At 46.0% G+C, this 18,482-nt stretch overlaps 1 protein-coding gene across 4 annotated transcripts in view; it reads left to right on the top strand.

Moving 5' to 3' along the window:
- SUSD6 (sushi domain containing 6) overlaps positions 1 to 18,482 on the top strand; it is a 167,337-nt gene that overhangs the window by 125,141 nt on the left and 23,714 nt on the right. For all 4 annotated transcript variants that reach the window (XM_030214385.1, XM_030214382.1, XM_030214383.1 and 1 more), the window contains one exon: positions 10,833 to 11,030. In XM_030214385.1, the coding sequence (XP_030070245.1) occupies positions 10,833 to 11,030 (198 nt within the window). The remainder of the gene's footprint in view (positions 1 to 10,832; positions 11,031 to 18,482) is intronic.

The following is an 18,482-nucleotide window of genomic DNA, read 5'->3' as shown; positions in this document are numbered from 1 at the left end:
TTCTCTCTCTCTCTCTAGAAGTTGGTTTCTCTTTCAGCATACTAGTCTTCGGTAGTGTGAGGATATAAATTACATGTTCAGTAAGTTTGAGTGAAATTTATGAGTGGTTCAGAAGAACAGCAGGAAATGGTAAATGATACTATGTGCAGGAACAAAGCGAACAGTAGTAACTTCTTTATTAAAATCTAAGGTCTGTACAGGGAGTCTTTTTTTTTTTTTTTTTTTTTTTTAATTATATACTGTATAAATCATTCCTGTCTGCCTATTTGATGGTGGCTGGAGAAGCAGAGGGAGTAGTACAACGTTTAGTGACAATGAAGACCCGTGCCTTTCTAAGGACAAGCAGGCCTATTTATTCTCACAAGTTGGTAATGTAGTGCCTGGTCTGGAGAGTCTAACAAGCTCAAAACAGAGCTTTGTGGAGTGCGAGTGCTGACCCGCCCGCTGCGAAGCCACGTCTCCCACAGTTCAATTTTTTACAATGATGAAGAGAGTCTATGGTGGTATTTTTTTTTCTGGTGTCTCTTCACATTCCCGCTTTTTTGGTGCCTTTCAGCTTCGGGTCCCCTCTTCCCTTAATATGTTTTAGTAATTTTGCCTTTTTTTTTTTTTTTTTTAAAGTTTCCTTTATTTTCCGGTCAGTAGGTCATGTTTAGGCCTTGATTCCAGTTGGGTTTTTCCTGTCTTTTTTTCTCGGTGCCTTGCCCTTTTTTCCAGCACCAGCGAGCCATTTGATTTTTGCTGCAGAAGTTTTTCCATCCATTTCATCTAAAGTTCGCATTGGCTTTCAGCGCTACACCCGGTGCAATCGGACCAACTTTGGCACAGATACCCATTCTTGGTGTCTTCAGTGCTTAGGGCCCGACCGTAGCCCTGCTAACTGTGTCCTCTGCGAATGCACAAGAGAACACAGGTGTCAAGAGAGGCTCCACATGAAAAGAGCATCGGTCTCAGGTATGGCTGCTTCGAGACCTATGGATGCTGGGAGCAGTAGTGCATTGAGTGGAGTCTCCATCTGTCTCGATGCCGGCTGCTGGACAAGGCCCCCGGGACTGGCCAGTGTCAGACCTGACCCCATGAGGATTTGATGACATCCTCGTCGATACCAAGGAGTCTCGGTGCAGAGCTTCAGGCCAAGACTAAGATCATCAGCACTGGTCCTCCTCCATGCATGGTGCTGGGAGCTCTGGGGCATCGAGAGAATTGGCACCCAAGAGGCGTCAGTACTGGGAGGATCGCTTCCCCTCCATTCAAGAGGTGCCGATGCGCCAGTCTCCGAGCAGCCAAAACCTGGCTCCTTTCTCGACCCCAGTGGTTCTGCAATCTGTCTGTGAGCCGGCACCCCAGCTTTTCCCGATGTCTGTCCTCAATGAGCGTATCCGGGCCTTGTTACCTGAACTGCTGGATGACCTCATGCAATAGTGTGCATCAGTACGGGGGGTGCTTGCACCTGCGTACCTCCCATTGGGACCCCGCTTGGCCCTCAGCTTGTGGTGCAGCCTCTGACACCGGAGTCACATTTGGTACCGGTGTTGACTTCTACCCAGACAAGGTACCCCCTCAACATTGATGGAGAAAGCTATGCTGGAGTCGAGGCGGGAGCTGGCTCCTCGACACCCCTCTCCGGGACATGGTTCCTCTACATTGAGGAAGGGTTGATCTTGACACTCCAATGCTGATGTTTTGTCCGACACCGATGAAGAAAGATCATGGGAGTCGGAGGATGATCCAAAGTACTTTTCCTCAGATGAGTCCTATGGCATCCCCTCTGAACCCTCCCTTCCACTTGAAAGGAGAAAGTCTCCTCCAGAGAGCCTTTAATTTCCATCTTTTGTAAAGGAAATGGCTGCGGCCATTCCATTTCCTTTAGAAGTGGAGGACAAGCCCAAGGCTAAGATGCTTGAGGTCCTGGACTATGTCTCCTCATCGGGAGGCTGTGACTGTCCCTCTCATGAGGTACTCAAGGAAGTCCTCAATCGGAACTGGGAATCCCCTCTGTCAGTCTGTAATGCCCAAGAAGATTGACACCCAGTAACGGATCCACAGTACACCTGGTTTGAGTAGGCCCCAGTTGCCTCACAATTCTATGGTGGTGGAATCTGCTCTCAAAATGGCCAAGAGTACTAGGGACTATGCCTTGGCACCCCCAGGCAGAGAAGCTAGAACCTTGGACTCCTTTGGGAGGAAGATGTTCCAAGCTTCAATGCTCGTGTCCCATATTCAGTCTTACCAGGTCTTTGAGCGTCCACTTGCAGGACTCAGTGCGTAAGTTGCTGGACTTGACGGAATCTCTCTGTCCAGAGCATGCTGAGTTGGTACGCCAGTTGGCCAAGCAGCAGAAGACATGTTGTAAGTTCTTGACCGGGGCGCCTACGACACTTGATGTGGCATCCAGGATCTCTGCTCAGAGTATAGCAATACAGACTCTCATGGCTGTGTGTTTCTGACTTGGAGCATTCTGTTCAGCAGAGGTTGGTGGATGCCCCTTGCCAATGGGCTAACCTTTTTTGGAAAGAAGGTTGAGGAGGTCGCTGACCAAATTAAGAAACATACTGATAGCAACTCTTCTCTCTCCCCCTGTTGCCTTTTGCACCTGCCTCCTCATCCAGGAGGTATTTTGGTAAGTCAGGGGAAGGGTGCCTACTACCCACAGAGGCATAGGTACGCTGCTTCCTCTTGCCAGCATACTCAGGCTCAACCCCAGCGTGCTCATCAACAGCATGTACCTAAGGCCCCTGCTGCTTCCCAGTAAAAGCAAGGGGCAAGCTTTTGACTGGCTCCAGCAGAGCATAACCACCATCAGTGTCTGTACTGGACGGGCTGAAATTTTTCTCGGATGTGCCATAAATTGGCTTCAGAAACCTCCAAATTTTCCACCAAGCTCATTACTTCAGCTCTTAGCATGAGAAGGTACTTGCAGAGGAACTCTGCCCTTCTGTAGGCCCATGAGGTCGAGCCCATTCAACCAGGGAAGGAAGGGCTGGGATTCTATTCCAGGTACTTCCTTTTCCCAAAAAAGACAGGGGGGATGCGTTCCATTTTAGACCTAAGGGCCCTGAACAAATTCCTGGTCAAAGAAAAGTTTAGGATGGTTTTCCTGGGCGCACCCTTCTTCCCTTGATTCAGAAACACAATTGGCTATGTTCTTTGGAGTTAAAGGACACACATACCCACATCCTGATAATTCCGGTGGGCTGGAAGTATCTTCGGTTTTGGCTGGGAATGCATTACTTCCAGTCCCACGTGTTGCCTTTTGGCCTCGTGTCAGCACCCAGGGTCTTTATCAAGTTCCTAGCAGCAGTTGCACCATCGCTCCGCAGGCTGGGGATGCATGTATTCCCTTATCTCAACAATTGACTGGTGAAGAGCACGTCGGATGATGGTACTTGGTAGTCCATGTGGAGGACTATTCGTGTGCTAGAGCTACTAGGGTTCATTATAAACTACCTCGTCCCATCTTCAACCTGTCCAGTGATTGGAGTTCATTGGAGCTCTGCTCGATACGCAGAAGGCTCAAGCCTTCCTTCCAGAACCAAGAGCCGGACACTCTAGCCCCCCTGGCTTATCAGGTTCGAGCCTCTCAGCAGGTCACATCTCGGCAGATGTTGAGGTTGCTGGGTCACATGGATTCCACAGTTTGTGACACCCATGACCCGACTTCACATGAGATCAGCCCAATGGACCCTAGCCTCCCACTAGTGCCAAGCCTTGGGAAGTCTAGAAGATGTGATCAGGTGTTCCTAGACCTTGTTCACTCTCTGTTCTTGTGGACCATTCAATCAGTTTCTCTGGGACTCCCATTCCAAATTCCTCAGCCTCAAAAGGTGCTGACAATGGATGCATCTCTCCTAGGTTGGAGAGCTCATGTGGATGGGCTTCATGCTTAAGGAGCCTGGTCAGTCCAGGAAACAGGTCTTCAGTTCAACCTTCTGGAAATCCGGGCAATCTGGAATGCTCTAAAGGCTTTCAGAGATTGGCTGCCTCACCAACCTGTACTCATTCAAACAGATAACCAGGTTGCAATATATTACACCAACAAGCAGGGGGCACCAGATCACGCCCTCTGTCAGGAGGCCGTTTGGATGTGGTGCTGGGCTCACCAGCGCAGCATCTTCCTTCGAGCCACTTATCTGGTGGACAAAAACAGTCTGACTGACAGACTGAGCATGGCTATTCAACTGCATGAGTGGTCTCTCAGTATGGGCGTTGCCCATAAGATCTGAGCGTGGGGCACCCTCTCAGTGGATCTCTTTGCCACTCACCTGAATCACAAAGTTCCTTAGTTCTGTTCCAGGCTTCAGGTTCACGACAGACTAGCATTGGATCCCTTCCTCCTGCATTGGGAAATGGGTCTTCTGTAAATTGGTTGAAACTGGACAACTTTTTCCATGGTATATACCTCTTGGATTTCCATAGTCTCAATCAACAATGATCTACAAATACTAGTGTATAGAAAACCAACTGACAAATGTAGCTACCTTCACAATTGCATCTTCCACTTAATACGAATTCGCCATTAACAGCCAAGTCCCATGCTATCACTGTATATGGTCTTGCCCAAAATCTGGGGCGCAGATACCTTAGCCTTAGCTGAGTTCTTCAGACCAAAAGGCTACCGCCCTACAATCATCTCCACACAGGTTGCATCTTCACTTAAAACACCCAGAGCATAGAAAAGGAAACCATAGAGCAAATAGCTCTTCTAGGAACATGCAACCTGAAGTTGATAAATACAGAAAAATCATAGACATACAGATAACCATTTCTGGAGAACAAGTAATTGAAAAAAATATTCCCTGCTTGCTAATACTTGCCTTCCAGTGCACTGCATTATCTGAACCAAACTCTAGCAGGAAGCATCTAACAAATGGAGAAAGAAGAGTATGGCGCACAGACTATATAGCAATATGCACTTCAAACTGTGCTGGTGCATTTCATGAGTCCCTGTGGTTTATTTACTTATTCTACGGATCCTAGTGAACTCAGCCATAATATTTATAAATATCAGCATACAATATATGGTTATCCATATGGCAAAGAGGCCACATTTGTACTGGTTTTCATCCAATGTAGCATGATTTAGCCAATGCAGAAAACAGGACGAGGGATGCTACATTCTAACACAGGTTTTTTTTTTGTGTGTGTCTCTTAACTCCTCTCAACACAAAATTAGACACCACAAAAAAAAGATCAAGGCAGTATTTTCATGATGGACCATTTTTCACAATCAGACCTTTGCATCAGTGACCTTATGGTCAAGATACTAAAAGGAAAATTAAGAACCATCCGAGAACAAGATTCAAAATTTAAATGATCAGACACTTCATAATGAGCATAAAAGGATCACCAGACATACGTTCTAACTTTGCTAGACATAATTTAGCTGCCTTTATCTTTATCACTATAATACATTACTTTTCCTTTTGTTCAATTTATACATCGTTATGCAATCTGTGATTCTATTCTAAATTCAGTCTTTGTTCACTTCCTTTACCTTTCCTTTGTTTTGACCTGGTGTGTGATATGTAAAACTAATCAAGAAATATAATATTCCTTGAAATGTCACCTTTATTGTGTTTAGTGAACTTTTTTTCTGCACATTCAAGTGAACCTGGTAACTCTACTTCGTAATTAGGGAGAAAAAAAAAACAAATATGGAAAAAGGAATGGTATACAGGGTTTCGTACTACAGCCTAAATGAGTCCTGCTCATTTGTTGGCCTTGTAAGTCATACCCACTAATTGGTAGCCAGTGAGAATCTGAGGACAGTAATATAATTACAGTAAACATTTGTTCCCATAGTAGTGCAGTGTTGACTGCAGGTATGCTGTGAGAAAATGTATGCTGGCTTTAGCAAGAAGCTTTGTTGTCAGACAGGTTTTATCTATTAGGACTGTCTCGGTGGAATACTTCCACAGTCATTTTCATAGCAGATATTATTGGCAGTATGTATGCTGTATTTTGTAAACTTTGACTCATCTGGCATTTAAGATGCAATCAAAACAAATTGGACAGGTGGATTTTAGGAGTAATGTACAGATCAAACCTCAGTGTACAAGTGTTCAGTTTATAAGAAACCATTTTCAAAGAGCACTTGAAGGAAGCTTTTGTGCACCTGCTTTGGCCTCGTAGCACACATCCAGCATACAAAGGTCTAATGCAAGTGCTGAAACAAATTTTCAGTCCTGAAGCAGAAAATTAATGGAATACAAATTTTATAGCTATACTAAAAGCATGTGCTTTTCTAAAAAAAAACGCACTCCACAGTAGTACAACAAATTACCTTCATTCCTGTCAGTGTGAGAGTGAAGATTGGTTGACACACTGACAGGAAGGAAAGTTTAAAAAAGAAACAGGTTAGACTCCCGTCCCAACTCCTTTCCTGATCCACCCTTACAAAAAAAAAAAAAAAAAACACGTTAGTGGCCCCCTCCCCCCAACCTCTGATATTATAGTCATCCCTGATGGGGCCATATGGGCCTCTTTTCCCCCCTGTGTATCTCTAAATTGGGAGGTGCATGGGAGGGAGGTCCATTTGGGTCACCAGGGCCATTTGTGGGGGCCTACTTGGGCTACTAGTGAGATCATTCTTTTCAGACTAAAATAATTCCTCTCTTTTGTACTTTACTCAAAAATGATAGAGGGGATATGTTTGATCTTGCATCATGTGAAGGTACACAGACTGTAGCTGGAGTGTGTTTTTCCAAAATATCTATGGAAGAATTGGATATAGTTTGTGATAAGTTGGCAAGATCTCATTGTTCACTCGATAGCTGCCCTAATACGTATTGAAGTCGGCACCATCTGAATTTGGAAAGGCTCTGCTTCAGTGGTAAGAGGACTTTTTTTTGCCTCTGGTATTTTTCCTAGTGAATTTGCTGAGATTATTTTGACACCTATAGGGAAAATTCCAAAGGCATCAAGGAGTGATACCTCTAATTATAGACCAGTGGATTCCATTCCTTATTTTATTAAGGTTATGGAGGGATTGGTTACAAGCCAATTAGTGAACTATTTAGACTAATTTGAGCTACAGTACTTAGCATGTATCTCAATTTGGATTTTATGCAGCTCATAACACAGAAATGGTACCACTTTGTTGGAGGTTGCAGTGTTCTTATCATGCAGCTGGATCTTTCCAGTGCATTTGATCTTGTTGATTATAAAGTGTTACTTGAAATTCTGGATAGTTTTGGAGTGACCAGAAAAATGTTAATGTAGTTTGAGGGATTTTTATCATATAGATCCTACAGAGTTAAAATATATGGAGCCCTATTGGAGAGGTAGTCTCCGCCATCAGGCATACCGCAGGGGTCTCTACTGTTGTCTGTGCTTTTTAATGTATTAGTCCTCTTTGGATAACATTTTGGAGAGAGCAGGTTATCATGCTTTTACTTATGCAGATAATATATCCATATTTTTTCCAGTGAATGGTGAGTTACAAGATACATATCAAAGTATTTCTCATTGTTTTTTGTTGTTGTTTTTGTTTGACTGACTGAATACCCATTATCTAAAATTGAACAAGTATAAACCAAAGTTTCTGTTAGTTGATTCTAGATCAAGCCAACTTGAGGAACTAAATTTTAAAATTGATGGAGAAATTTATACATTAGAATCATTCATTGAAACTTTTAGGTATTACCTTGGATCATAAAATGTCAAGGAAAAGTCAAATTAATGCTCTTGTAAGAAGTATATTTTGTAATAAAATTGAGAAGTATTAGGACATAACTTGCAGGAGGACCAATTTAGGTTGGCGGTTCAATCATTAATATTGAGTAAACTTGAATATTGTAATATTGTTTATTTGGAGTGTTAAGACATGCTGGGGCCCAGGGTAGAAATTAAGAAGGGGGGTCCCCAATCCCCTCTATCTGATTTTCCCACCCACTATTACTACCACACATACATACTTTAAATGACTCCTTCACCAAATACAGAGCAAGGGATTACAGATTAGAAATATGAAAACCAAAACAGAACTGGGAATACCCATGAAGTTAAATTCGGCAAGTACTGCAACACTGGAGAAATAAAAATATAAATGCACTTCGTTTTGTAATGAATACAATCAATGGCATAACCATGAAGGGGGGGGGGGGGACTTAGACCTCCATCCCCAAATTAACTTCTCCCTTGTTATGGCTAGTGGAGCTCCTCAAGCTTCGCCAGCTGATGACCACCTCTTTTCTCCTTCTTTTCTCCAAGCTCTGCAGCTAGCAGCAGTGTATTTCCGAGCTGCTGCCCCAGCCCACGCCTGCTCTGCTTTCACTCCTTCATGAAAACTGAACATGTGTTGGGGAGGGGGGTGGAGGTGACAATGGCAACTCAGGGATACTGACACCAGCTCCAGAGCTTGGAGATTTCTGACTGCTGGACTGGAGGAGGAGGTTTTAAGTTGATGGAGCTTGGGATATCCCTGGTAGCACAAGTTTTTATATTTTGCATTTGGTTTGGGGGAGAATTTGGTGCCCACCCATTCTGGGCTCAAGCCCCCTCTTCCCACTCCCCCTCCTCCCCCCCCCCCCCCCCCAAATCAGCCATCTGGCTAAGCCACTGAATAAGTACAAAAGTCATCTGTGATGCACATATCCCAAAGCTAGAATATTCCAGTTAATAAATTCAGAATAAAACTTTTTTTCTACCTTTTGTTGTCTGGACACTTTATTTTTCCATCATCTTACTCCATTTCTATTTTTCTGCTTTCTTTCTGGCTTCTGCTTATTCTCTTTCCAGTGTCTGCTGTCCATTTTTTTAGTTTCTTTTCTTGTTCCATTCCCTCACTACACCTGTCTCTAACATACTGATTTTTCCCTTTCAGCTATTGACTCCATTTTTTTCCTTTTCTGCCTCTGCCCACTCAAATTTCACTCACCCCCTTCTTTTTTTCAACTACCTGTTTTCCATCGCCTCTCAATCCCTTTCTCTCCAATTTCCTATCTCGCTCCTTTCCCAGCTTTCCATTTACTTCCCATTACTACATTTCTACCTCTGTACTCACTATTCTCATTTCACTCATCTCTTCTTGTCACCTCCTTTTGACTTCTCCTACATGGTTCCACCATCTCCCTCTCTGCATTCTTGTAGCCCACCCCATTCTTATTGCCTGACATCTCCCTGTCCCTTTCCCTCCACCCCCTAGCATCTTTCTGTCCCACCTCTCTCCCCACCCACATTACTCCCACTTTTCTGTTTTTCTTACCTCCCTTCTTGATGCAGCATCTCTTTCCTCCTTCTATATCATTGTTCAGCATCTCTCCCCTCCCCTTCCTTCCATTCCCAGACCCAACATTTCTCCCTCTCTTCCCTCCCTCCATCCAGCATATTTCCCTCCCTACACACCACCCCAGGTCCACCATCTGTCCCTTTCTCATCCCCCTCCCATTCCATCTCTCTTTCCCCACCACCTTCAGGTCCACCATCTCTTCCCAACTTCCCTCCAAACCCTGGGTCCAATTTCTCTCCCTTTCTCTTGCCTTCCTCCATCCTGTTGTCCACTATATCTCTCCCTCTCCTGTTTCCAAGCCTATTATTTCTTCCCTTTCACCCCCCCCCCTCCCCAGTCTAGTTCTAAAACAGCTGCACCATATCTTCCCCTTCTCTCCATCCCCGTCTGTCTCTCACCTTCCTGGTCTAAGTACCTAAGTATACAATTCCTCTTGTTTGCAGACCAGTGGTTGATGAATTTTTTTTAATGTACGGAACGCCATTGACTCTGCCAAGCCCCCCCCAAAAAGTTTATATCATTGTTTTTCATATCAAGCAACTAGCTTATGGTCTACCATTCCATGAGATTTACAGTGTGTGTATTTAGTATTAACATTCAAAGGTTAAAAACTATTCCAGAAGAATGTTTTCATGAAGAAATGAGCTGTTAATTGTTTTTATAATATAACTAACCTTTATGGGTCATGGGGTCTGAGGGATCCTCCTTGGGCCTTGAATGATCTTTTTTGTGAGGTGGTGAGACTGGAAGCAGGAGATATATAGGCCACAAGTGAGCTTTTTGTGGGTTGGACGGTCAGGAGGCCTACTTTGGGCCACCAGGGATCTTCAGTGATCTGTGGAGAAGTGTTGCGCCTCGGATCACACACTGCTGTAACTCCATACCAGTCTGAGCTGGCATAAATATTCAATGCTACAAGGCATATTTAAAAGAAAAAAGGTGCTACCTTTTAGTGTCGTGTTTGTTTAACATTGGAAACTTTTTTTTTGTTCAGTATTTTGCATTCCCTTGCACTGCCCTTTAATGCAGTGGTTTTTATGCCAGTTGCCCTTTGCTAATCTTTCTTCCTGTATTGGGAGTGAGATTAGCACAGGAAAATAAAAAATAACCATTTAGTGGCAAAACATTTGTGTTTGCTGCTTGTGTGGTCGAGTACAGAATCCTCATTTAAACCTATTAATGTACCTTAATAGAAAGATCTGCATGGAATCTTTATATTTACTTCCACTGCCAAGAGAAGCTTATAGTAATATACTTTTAAGCTTGTTTTGTTCTTTAGAGACCAGTGAAAGTGGGATAGGAGTGATACACCAGGGAATCCCAGACCTACCCTGATAACCCACAACCAGTTGAACTTTCAGAACGTCTACAGTAAATATGTATGAGAGTTGCACATACTGGGTTTCTGGTGTATTATCTTTGGTAGAGGGAGAGACTAAGTTTGGCTTGTTTTGGAAAAGTTAAATATCAGGCAAAAAACAAATGCTAACATTGACAAGCATGCTCCTAAAGGACAGTTTGTTCTATTTTGACAATAAGTTTTAGCTTGAGTATTTAAGAATGAATTTCTAAAGATTTTGATAGATTTATTTTTCTTTTCTAGTTTGTCCCTATCCACCAGAGCCTGAGAACGGAGGTTTCTTGTGCTACCCAGGCCCCTGCAAGGAGTCCCTGAAATCTGGCACCGTAATTGAGTATTTCTGTGCTGAGGGCTACATGCTGAAGGGGGATTATAAATTCTTGACATGTAAGAATGGAGAGTGGAATCCTGCTATGGAAATTAGCTGTCGGCTCAGACAAGGTAAGTATGTATGGACACCTTGGAAGCAAAGTTTTCTTCTTTTGATTATATAAAGGATGCAGAGAATATACAGACACTTGTGTTTATCTTTCAGATGTATACATTTCATCACCAGAAAAAAAGTTATTTTGGAAACATTCCAAATTATAAGATCAAAGTTGATAACGCAAAATATTTGATCATGGGACAAGTGGCAATTGATATTTTGAAGGACTGTCTTTAGGGCTTGCCCACTTGCTCAGAGATAGTTCTTTTCAGGATCCGATGCTCAAAACTCCAGTGCTGTACTGCAGAATAATTCCCTAATGCTCAGTACTAATGAGATGCAAATATAAGCACGCTCTTAGCATTGAGCATTTGGAAGTTGGGAGAATGGTTGAGGTCACACGGAGATTCTACAGGGCAGCTTTCAGTGTCCCAGGGCGGGGAGCCTGTGTCTTAAGGGTGATGCTTAATGTGAATTCAGGGCTCATGAGTACAGGGTTGTGGAAGGAGCTCTGGTGCATGGTTCTTTGTACAGGACTGTCACTTCAATGACCAAGCGAGGTGCAGTAGAGAGAGGGAAATCCCAGGTAGTTATGAATGAAGGCTCATGGCACCAAGATCCCAACACATTTTCATTGTTTTGAATGTTTGCATATTAAGATTGATTACAAAGCTTTATATAAAAATAATTATAAATCTCTGATGAATTAATTGAAGAGGTTAGTATGGGTATTTTAATAGGGTAGAATTAAAAATATAACCATAAAAGTGGTACAAAGATTACTCTTTCAGATTTTACAAGTTATAATGCCTATTAACCATCCAATGTATCATTGACTTGAATAGTACAGAAAATATATATGGAAAGGGAAGAGACCATGAATAATGTTCAGAGCATGGACTACCCAGTTTGAAAAATTATTTAGCAGTTTAGTAGATAAAGAGCAATGATAAAACCTGGATTAAAATGCAGCAACTTGGTTCTTGACAGCTAAAAAAGCAAATATATTGATAATTTGAAAAGGGTTGGAGAACAAAACTGAGACTATAATTAAGTTGTTGTACAGGTCCCTAGTGCAACCACATCCTGAGTACTGTATGCAGTCATGGTCCCCCCCATCTCAAAACTGACAGAGTGGAACTAGAAAATTTTAGAGGATGGTGATGAATATGATAAAAGGGATAAAACGCCTCCCTTATGGAGAAAAGCTAAACAAATTAAAACCCTTCAGTTTGAACAAAAGACTGAGAAGGGAGTATGATAGATGTTTATGAAATCATGAGTGAGGTGAAAATGTTAGAGAACAGTTGTTTTGCCCAAAAGAAAGAGGACTTTCCATGAAACTATTGGTCTGCAGATTGAAAACAAATTGCAGAAAGATTTCTCCGAGGACAAGCAGGCCAATTGTATTCTCACAGCTGGATGATGTCATTCAACGGAGCCCAGTGCAGATTCAAACTAGCGAGATGAATGTAGAAATTTCTAGCAGCATCTCACCGTATATGCGCTAGTGCCTTTCCCCTGACCTGCAAGCACAGGTCCCTCATCTTCATTTTTCTGCGAAGCAGGGAGAATGCATCATGTTCGCCTCTCAATGTGGTTTTTTTTCTCTGCTTTAACAGTTCCTTCCCGTGTGAGTGTTTTTGTCCCTCATGCAATTATTATATCCTTGCTCTTTATTTTATTCTGTTACCCTTTCATTTTTTTTTATTTTTTTTTTTAGTATTTTTGGCTCTTCACATTTCCTTTCTTTTCCGCGAGTTGCTAGGCCTGCTAAGGCTAGAGCACAATTTGAATTCTGCCCCTTTTTACAGTTCACAATTGAAGAGTTTAATTTAGCCGTAATTCTTTTCTTGATGTCCAAGAATATCCCCAGTGACTTCAAAAGTGCACCAAATGTAATCAAGTGATTCCTGTGATGGACCTGCACTCTTGGTGCATCGGGTGCCTTGGACCTGACCATGAGCCTAACTTTTGTAATCTCTGTTTACAAATGCAGTTGAGGACACAGAGGGTGCAGCAGGTCCAGCAGGAGAGACATTTTGGCTCCTCAAAGGCCGATCCATTGACATCGGCACCGAAAGCATTGACTTCGATGGCAGCTAAGACTTGGAGCTACCACTGGGAGTCCAGCGGCATTGAATTCTCCACTTGTCTCGACATTGGGTGCTGAAAGTAGGCCCTGGGACCAGTCAGCATCAGACCCAACACCAAGGGCATGTACAGGTTCAACGATGTTATCATCAGCACCAAGGACTGTGATTGCTGAGTGTTGGGAGAAGCCCAAGAAGCATCGGCATCGCTGGTACCCAAGAAGCGCTGGCACTGGGAGGAGTGCTCCCCCTCTTTGGAAGAGATGCTAGTGCGCAAGTCTCTGAACAGCCAGGTCCCTGGTTCCCCCACCTGTGCTGATGCCAACCTTCGATGAACGGTTCTGAGTCATGCTCAGGGACCCATATTGTGGAATAAGTTACCCCCAACAATGACAGTGCTTAAATCTTTGGATCAGTTTAAACAAATGTTAGGCATATCTTTTTCAGTGTGCCTTTTTTCAGATTATATAAGTATTTAATGAGGCCGAAGAATGCACTGTTTTGCTAAACTCAGGTTGGTGATGTGTGAGAGAGAATTATAATAAGAGAAGAGCGATTGTCTGTCTTATGTGTGATTTTTTTTTTTTTAATATGGTTTTTGATGTATACATGATTTTGAATGATTTATTGTATACCACCAAGAATGGTAGATTGTGTGGTATAGAAATTTGACTGTGGGACTACCATTCCAGATTCCACCTCATCAGAAGATGTTAACAGATGCATCCAACCTTGGATGGGGAGCTCCCGTGGATGGGCTTCACACCCAAAGGACTTGTTCTGCTCAGGGCCATCTGGAATGCTCTGAAGGCTTTCAGAGAATGGCGCGTGTGATCTGGTGCAGGAGGTAATGGTGCTGGGGCTGCTTGATAAGTGATCATAATATGATCAGATTTGATATCTGCTTTGGATAAAGTACACACTGGAAATCTAATATGTTAGCTTCTAACTTTCAAAAAGGAGACTATGATAAAATGAGAAGAATGGTGAGAAAAAGCTGAGGAGCAGCTGCAAAGGTTAAAAATTTACATCAGGCATGGATGCTGTTCAAAAATACCATCCTAGAAGCCTAGGCCAAATATATTCCGTGTATTAAAAAAGGAGAAAAGAAGACCAAACGACAGCTGGCATGATTAAAAAAAGTGAAGTGAAAGAAGCTATTAGAGCTAAAAGAAAATCCTTCAGAAAATGGAAGAAGGATCCAATTGAAAATAATAAGAAACAGCTTCTCCGAGGACAAGTAGGCTGCTTGTTCTCACTGATGGGTGACGTCCACGGCAGCCCCTCCAATCGGAAACTTTACTAGCAAAGGCCTTTGCTAGTCCTCGCGCGCCCATGTGCACCGCGCATGCGCGGCCGTCTTCCCGCCCGAACCGGCTCGTGTTCGTCAGTCTTCTTTTGTCGGCGCTCGGTACAGTCGTGTTTGCGCCGTTCGCACCCCTTAAGTTGACCTTCGCGTGTCTTTTGACTTTTTCGCTAAAAAAAAAAAAAATAAAGGGATTTTGGAGAAGGGCCTTTCGGTCTTTTTCCCTTCCCCGTATTTCTAGTTGTTGGCCTCGATAAGTTTTCTTTTGTTTCGGGGTAGGCCCCTTTGAGGCCTCGGGTCGAGTTTTTTTCTCCCCCTCTTTTTGGTGCCTTACCGCAATTACGAGTTTTGATTTCGCCGGCGTGATTTTTCCGCCCATGTCATCGAAGTCTCCCAGCGGCTTCAAGAAGTGCACCCAGTGCGCCCGGGTAATCTCGCTCACTGATAGGCACGCGTCGTGTCTTCAGTGTCTAGGGGCTGGGCACCGCCCGCAGGCCTGTAGTCTTTGCGCCCTTTTACAGAAAAGGACTCAGGTAGCGAGATTGGCCCAGTGGAACGTTTTGTTCTCGGGCTCTTCGTCGGCATCGGCACCGGGAGTATCGAGTGCGTCGACGTCGACAGCGTCAAGACCTCCGCCCTCGGCCGCGACTGTATCCATTGCATCGAGGCATCGACCCTCTGCTTCGTCGGGGCCGAGACATCGGAAGGCTGCGTCGGCGTCGGTGGTACCGGGACCTCCACTAGTGCTGATGTCGTCGGACGGTGGTGCTTCGTCTGGAGTGTAGGTGAGGGCTGTCCATTTCCCTGCTGGTGGCGGTGAGCCTTCGGGTGGGTCTCCTCCTGCCCTGAGGGCTCCTGCGATACAGCCCCCCCCGAGACCGACCTTCTTCGGCCTCGGCCCTGAGGAAGCGACGGCTGGATTCTACGTCCTCCTCGTCGGTACCGGGAAGCTCTGGTGACATGCTTCGTTTGGAAAAAGTCAAAGAAGCATCGACACCGGTCTCCTTCCCGCGTCGGTACCGAGAGCTCTGGGTCGCCGAGGGAGTCGGCACCCAGCAGGCATCGGCACTGGGAGGACCACTCACCCTCTGTTCAGGAGGTGTTGATGCTCTCCACCTTGGACAGCCTGGAACAGCCTCCACACCCGGAACAGACTCTGACTTTGACTCCTGCATCGGCTTCCATGTCTTTCTCCACAGCCGCCCTGCACGAGAGTCTCCGGGCCGTTCTCCCAGAGATCCTGGGAGAGCTGTTGCGCCCTTCCCCTCCGGTACCGGGGGTGCTTGCGCCACTGGTACCGTCGAGTGAGGCGCCGGCTGGCCCCTTGCCCGGGGTGAGATCTCCGACATCTGTGCCGCTTGCGGTACCGACTGCGGTCGCCTCCCAGGAAGGCTCCCCGACGACGTCGGCGGAGAGAGCTTCGCCGGTGAGGGAGTCTACCTCTCGACGCTCCCACCGTGGCCGTGGTTCCACGGACTCGAGTTGGGCATGGCTTCAGACACAGGTTCGTGAACTTGTCTGATACCGATGGTGAGGCCTCGTGGGAGGAGGAGGAGGAGGACATCAGATATTTCTCTGACGAGGAGTCTGATAGCCTTCCTTCTGATCCCACTCCCTCCCCTGAAAGGCAGCTTTCTCCTCCCGAGAGTCTGTCTTTTACGGCCTTTGTCCGGGAGATGTCTACGGCCATCCCCTTCCCGGTGGTTGTGGAGGTCGAGCCCAGGGCTGAAATGTTTGAGCTCCTGGACTATCCTTCTCCACCTAAGGAAGCGTCCACAGTACCCATGCATCATGTCCTAAAAAAGACATTGCTGGCAAACTGGACCAAGCCTTTAAGTAATCCCCACATTCCCAAGAAGATCGAGTCCCAGTACCGGATCCATGGGGACCCAGAGCTGATGCGCACTCAGTTGCCTCACGACTCTGGAGTTGTGGATTTGGCCCTAAAGAAGGCTAAGAGTTCTAGGGAGCATGCTTCGGCGCCCCCGGGCAAGGACTCTAGAACCTTAGACTCCTTTGGGAGGAAGGCCTACCATTCTTCTATGCTCATGGCCAAAATCCAGTCTTACCAGCTCTAAACGAGCATACACATGCGGAATAATGTGCGGCAGTTGGCGGGCTTGGTGGACAAGCTCCCTCCTGAGCAAGCCAAGCCTTTTCAGGAGGTGGTCAGGCAGCTGAAGGCGTGCAGAAAATTCCTGGCCAGAGGGGTATATGATACCTTTGATGTTGCGTCCAGGGCCGCTGCTCAAGGTGTGGTGATGCGCAGACTCTCATGGCTGCGTGCCTCCGACCTGGAGAATAGGATCCAGCAGCGGATTGCGGACTCGCCTTGCCGTGCGGACAATATTTTTGGAGAGAAGGTCGAACAGGTGGTAGAGCAGCTCCACCAGCAGGATACCGCTTTCGACAAGTTCTCCCGCCGGCAGCCTTCAGCTTCTACCTCTACAGGTAGATGTTTTTATGGGGGAAGGAAGACTGTTCCCTACTCTTCTGGTAAGCGTAGGTACAATCCTCCTTCTCGACAGCCTGCGGCCCAGGCTAAGCCCCAGCGCGCTCACTCTCGTCAGCAGCGTGCGCCTCAGCAAGGCCCCTCGGCTCCCCAGCAAAAGCAAGGGACGAGCTTTTGACTAGCTCCAGCAGAGCATAGCCGACATCCAAGTGTCGTCAGTGCCGGGCGATCTGCCGGTCGGAGGGAGGTTGAAAGTTTTTCACCAAAGGTGGCCTCTCATAACCTCCAATCAGTGGGTTCTTCAAATAGTCCGGCAAGGATACACCCTCAATTTGGCCTCCAAACCTCCAAATTGTCCACCGGGAGCTCAATCCTACAGCTTCCAGCACAAGCAGGTACTTGCAGAGGAACTCTCCGCCCTTCTCAGCGCCAATGCGGTCGAGCCCATGCCATCCAGGCAAGAAGGGCTGGGATTCTATTCCAGGTACTTCCTTGTGGAAAAGAAAACAGGGGGGATGCGTCCCATCCTAGACCTAAGGGCCCTGAACAAATATCTGGTCAAGGAAAAGTTCAGGATGCTTTCCCTGGGCACCCTTTTCCCCATGATTCAGGAAAACGACTGGCTATGCTCTCTGGACTTGAAGGACGCCTACACGCACATCCCGATACTGCCAGCTCACAGACAGTATCTGCGATTTCAGCTGGGCACACGTCACTTCCAGTACTGTGTGCTACCCTTTGGGCTCGCCTCTGCGCCCAGAGTGTTCACGAAGTGCTTGGCTGTAGTAGCAGCGGCACTTCGCAGGCTTGGGGGTACACGTGTTCCCATATCTCGACAATTGGCTGGTGAAGAACACATCCGAGGCAGGAGCTCTACAGTCCATGCAGATGACTATTCGCCTCCTGGAGCTACTGGGTTTTGTGATAAATTATCCAAAGTCCCACCTTCTCCCAGTGCAGAGACTAGAATTCATAGGAGCTCTGCTGGATTCGCGGATGGCTCGTGCCTATCTCCCAGAGACGAGAGCCAACAACTTGTCCCTCGTCTCGCGGGTGCAAGCGTCCCAGCAGATCACAGCTCAGCAGATGTTGAGATTGCTGGGCCACATGGCCTCCACAGTTCATGTGACTCCCATGGCCCGCCTTCACATGAGATCTGCTCAATGGACCCTAGCTTCCCAGTGGTTTCAGGCTGCTGGGGATCTAGAAGACGTGATCCACCTGTCCACGAGTTTTCTCAAATCCCTGTATTGGTGGACGATTTGGTCCAATTTGACTCTGGGACGTCCTTTCCAAATTCCTCAGCCACAAAAAGTGCTGACTACGGATGCGTCTCTCCTGGGGTGGGGAGCTCATGTCGATGGGCTTCACACCCAGGGAAGCTGGTCCCTCCAGGAACGCGATCTGCAGATCAATCTTCTGGAGTTGCGAGCGGTCTGGAACGCTCTGAAGGCTTTCAGAGATCAGCTGTCCCATCAAATTATCCAAATTCAGACAGACAACCAGGTTGCCATGTATTACATCAACAAGCAGGGGGGCACCGGATCTCGCCCCCTGTGTCAGGAAGCCGTCAGCATGTGGCTCTGGGCTCGCCGTCGCGGCATGGTGCTCCAAG

Source organism: Microcaecilia unicolor, chromosome 9 (assembly GCF_901765095.1).
Source record: "Microcaecilia unicolor chromosome 9, aMicUni1.1, whole genome shotgun sequence".
Classification (NCBI taxonomy): Eukaryota; Metazoa; Chordata; class Amphibia; order Gymnophiona; family Siphonopidae; genus Microcaecilia; species Microcaecilia unicolor.
Note: the sequence above shows the minus strand (reverse complement) of the source record. Positions and strands in the feature narration are given on the sequence as shown.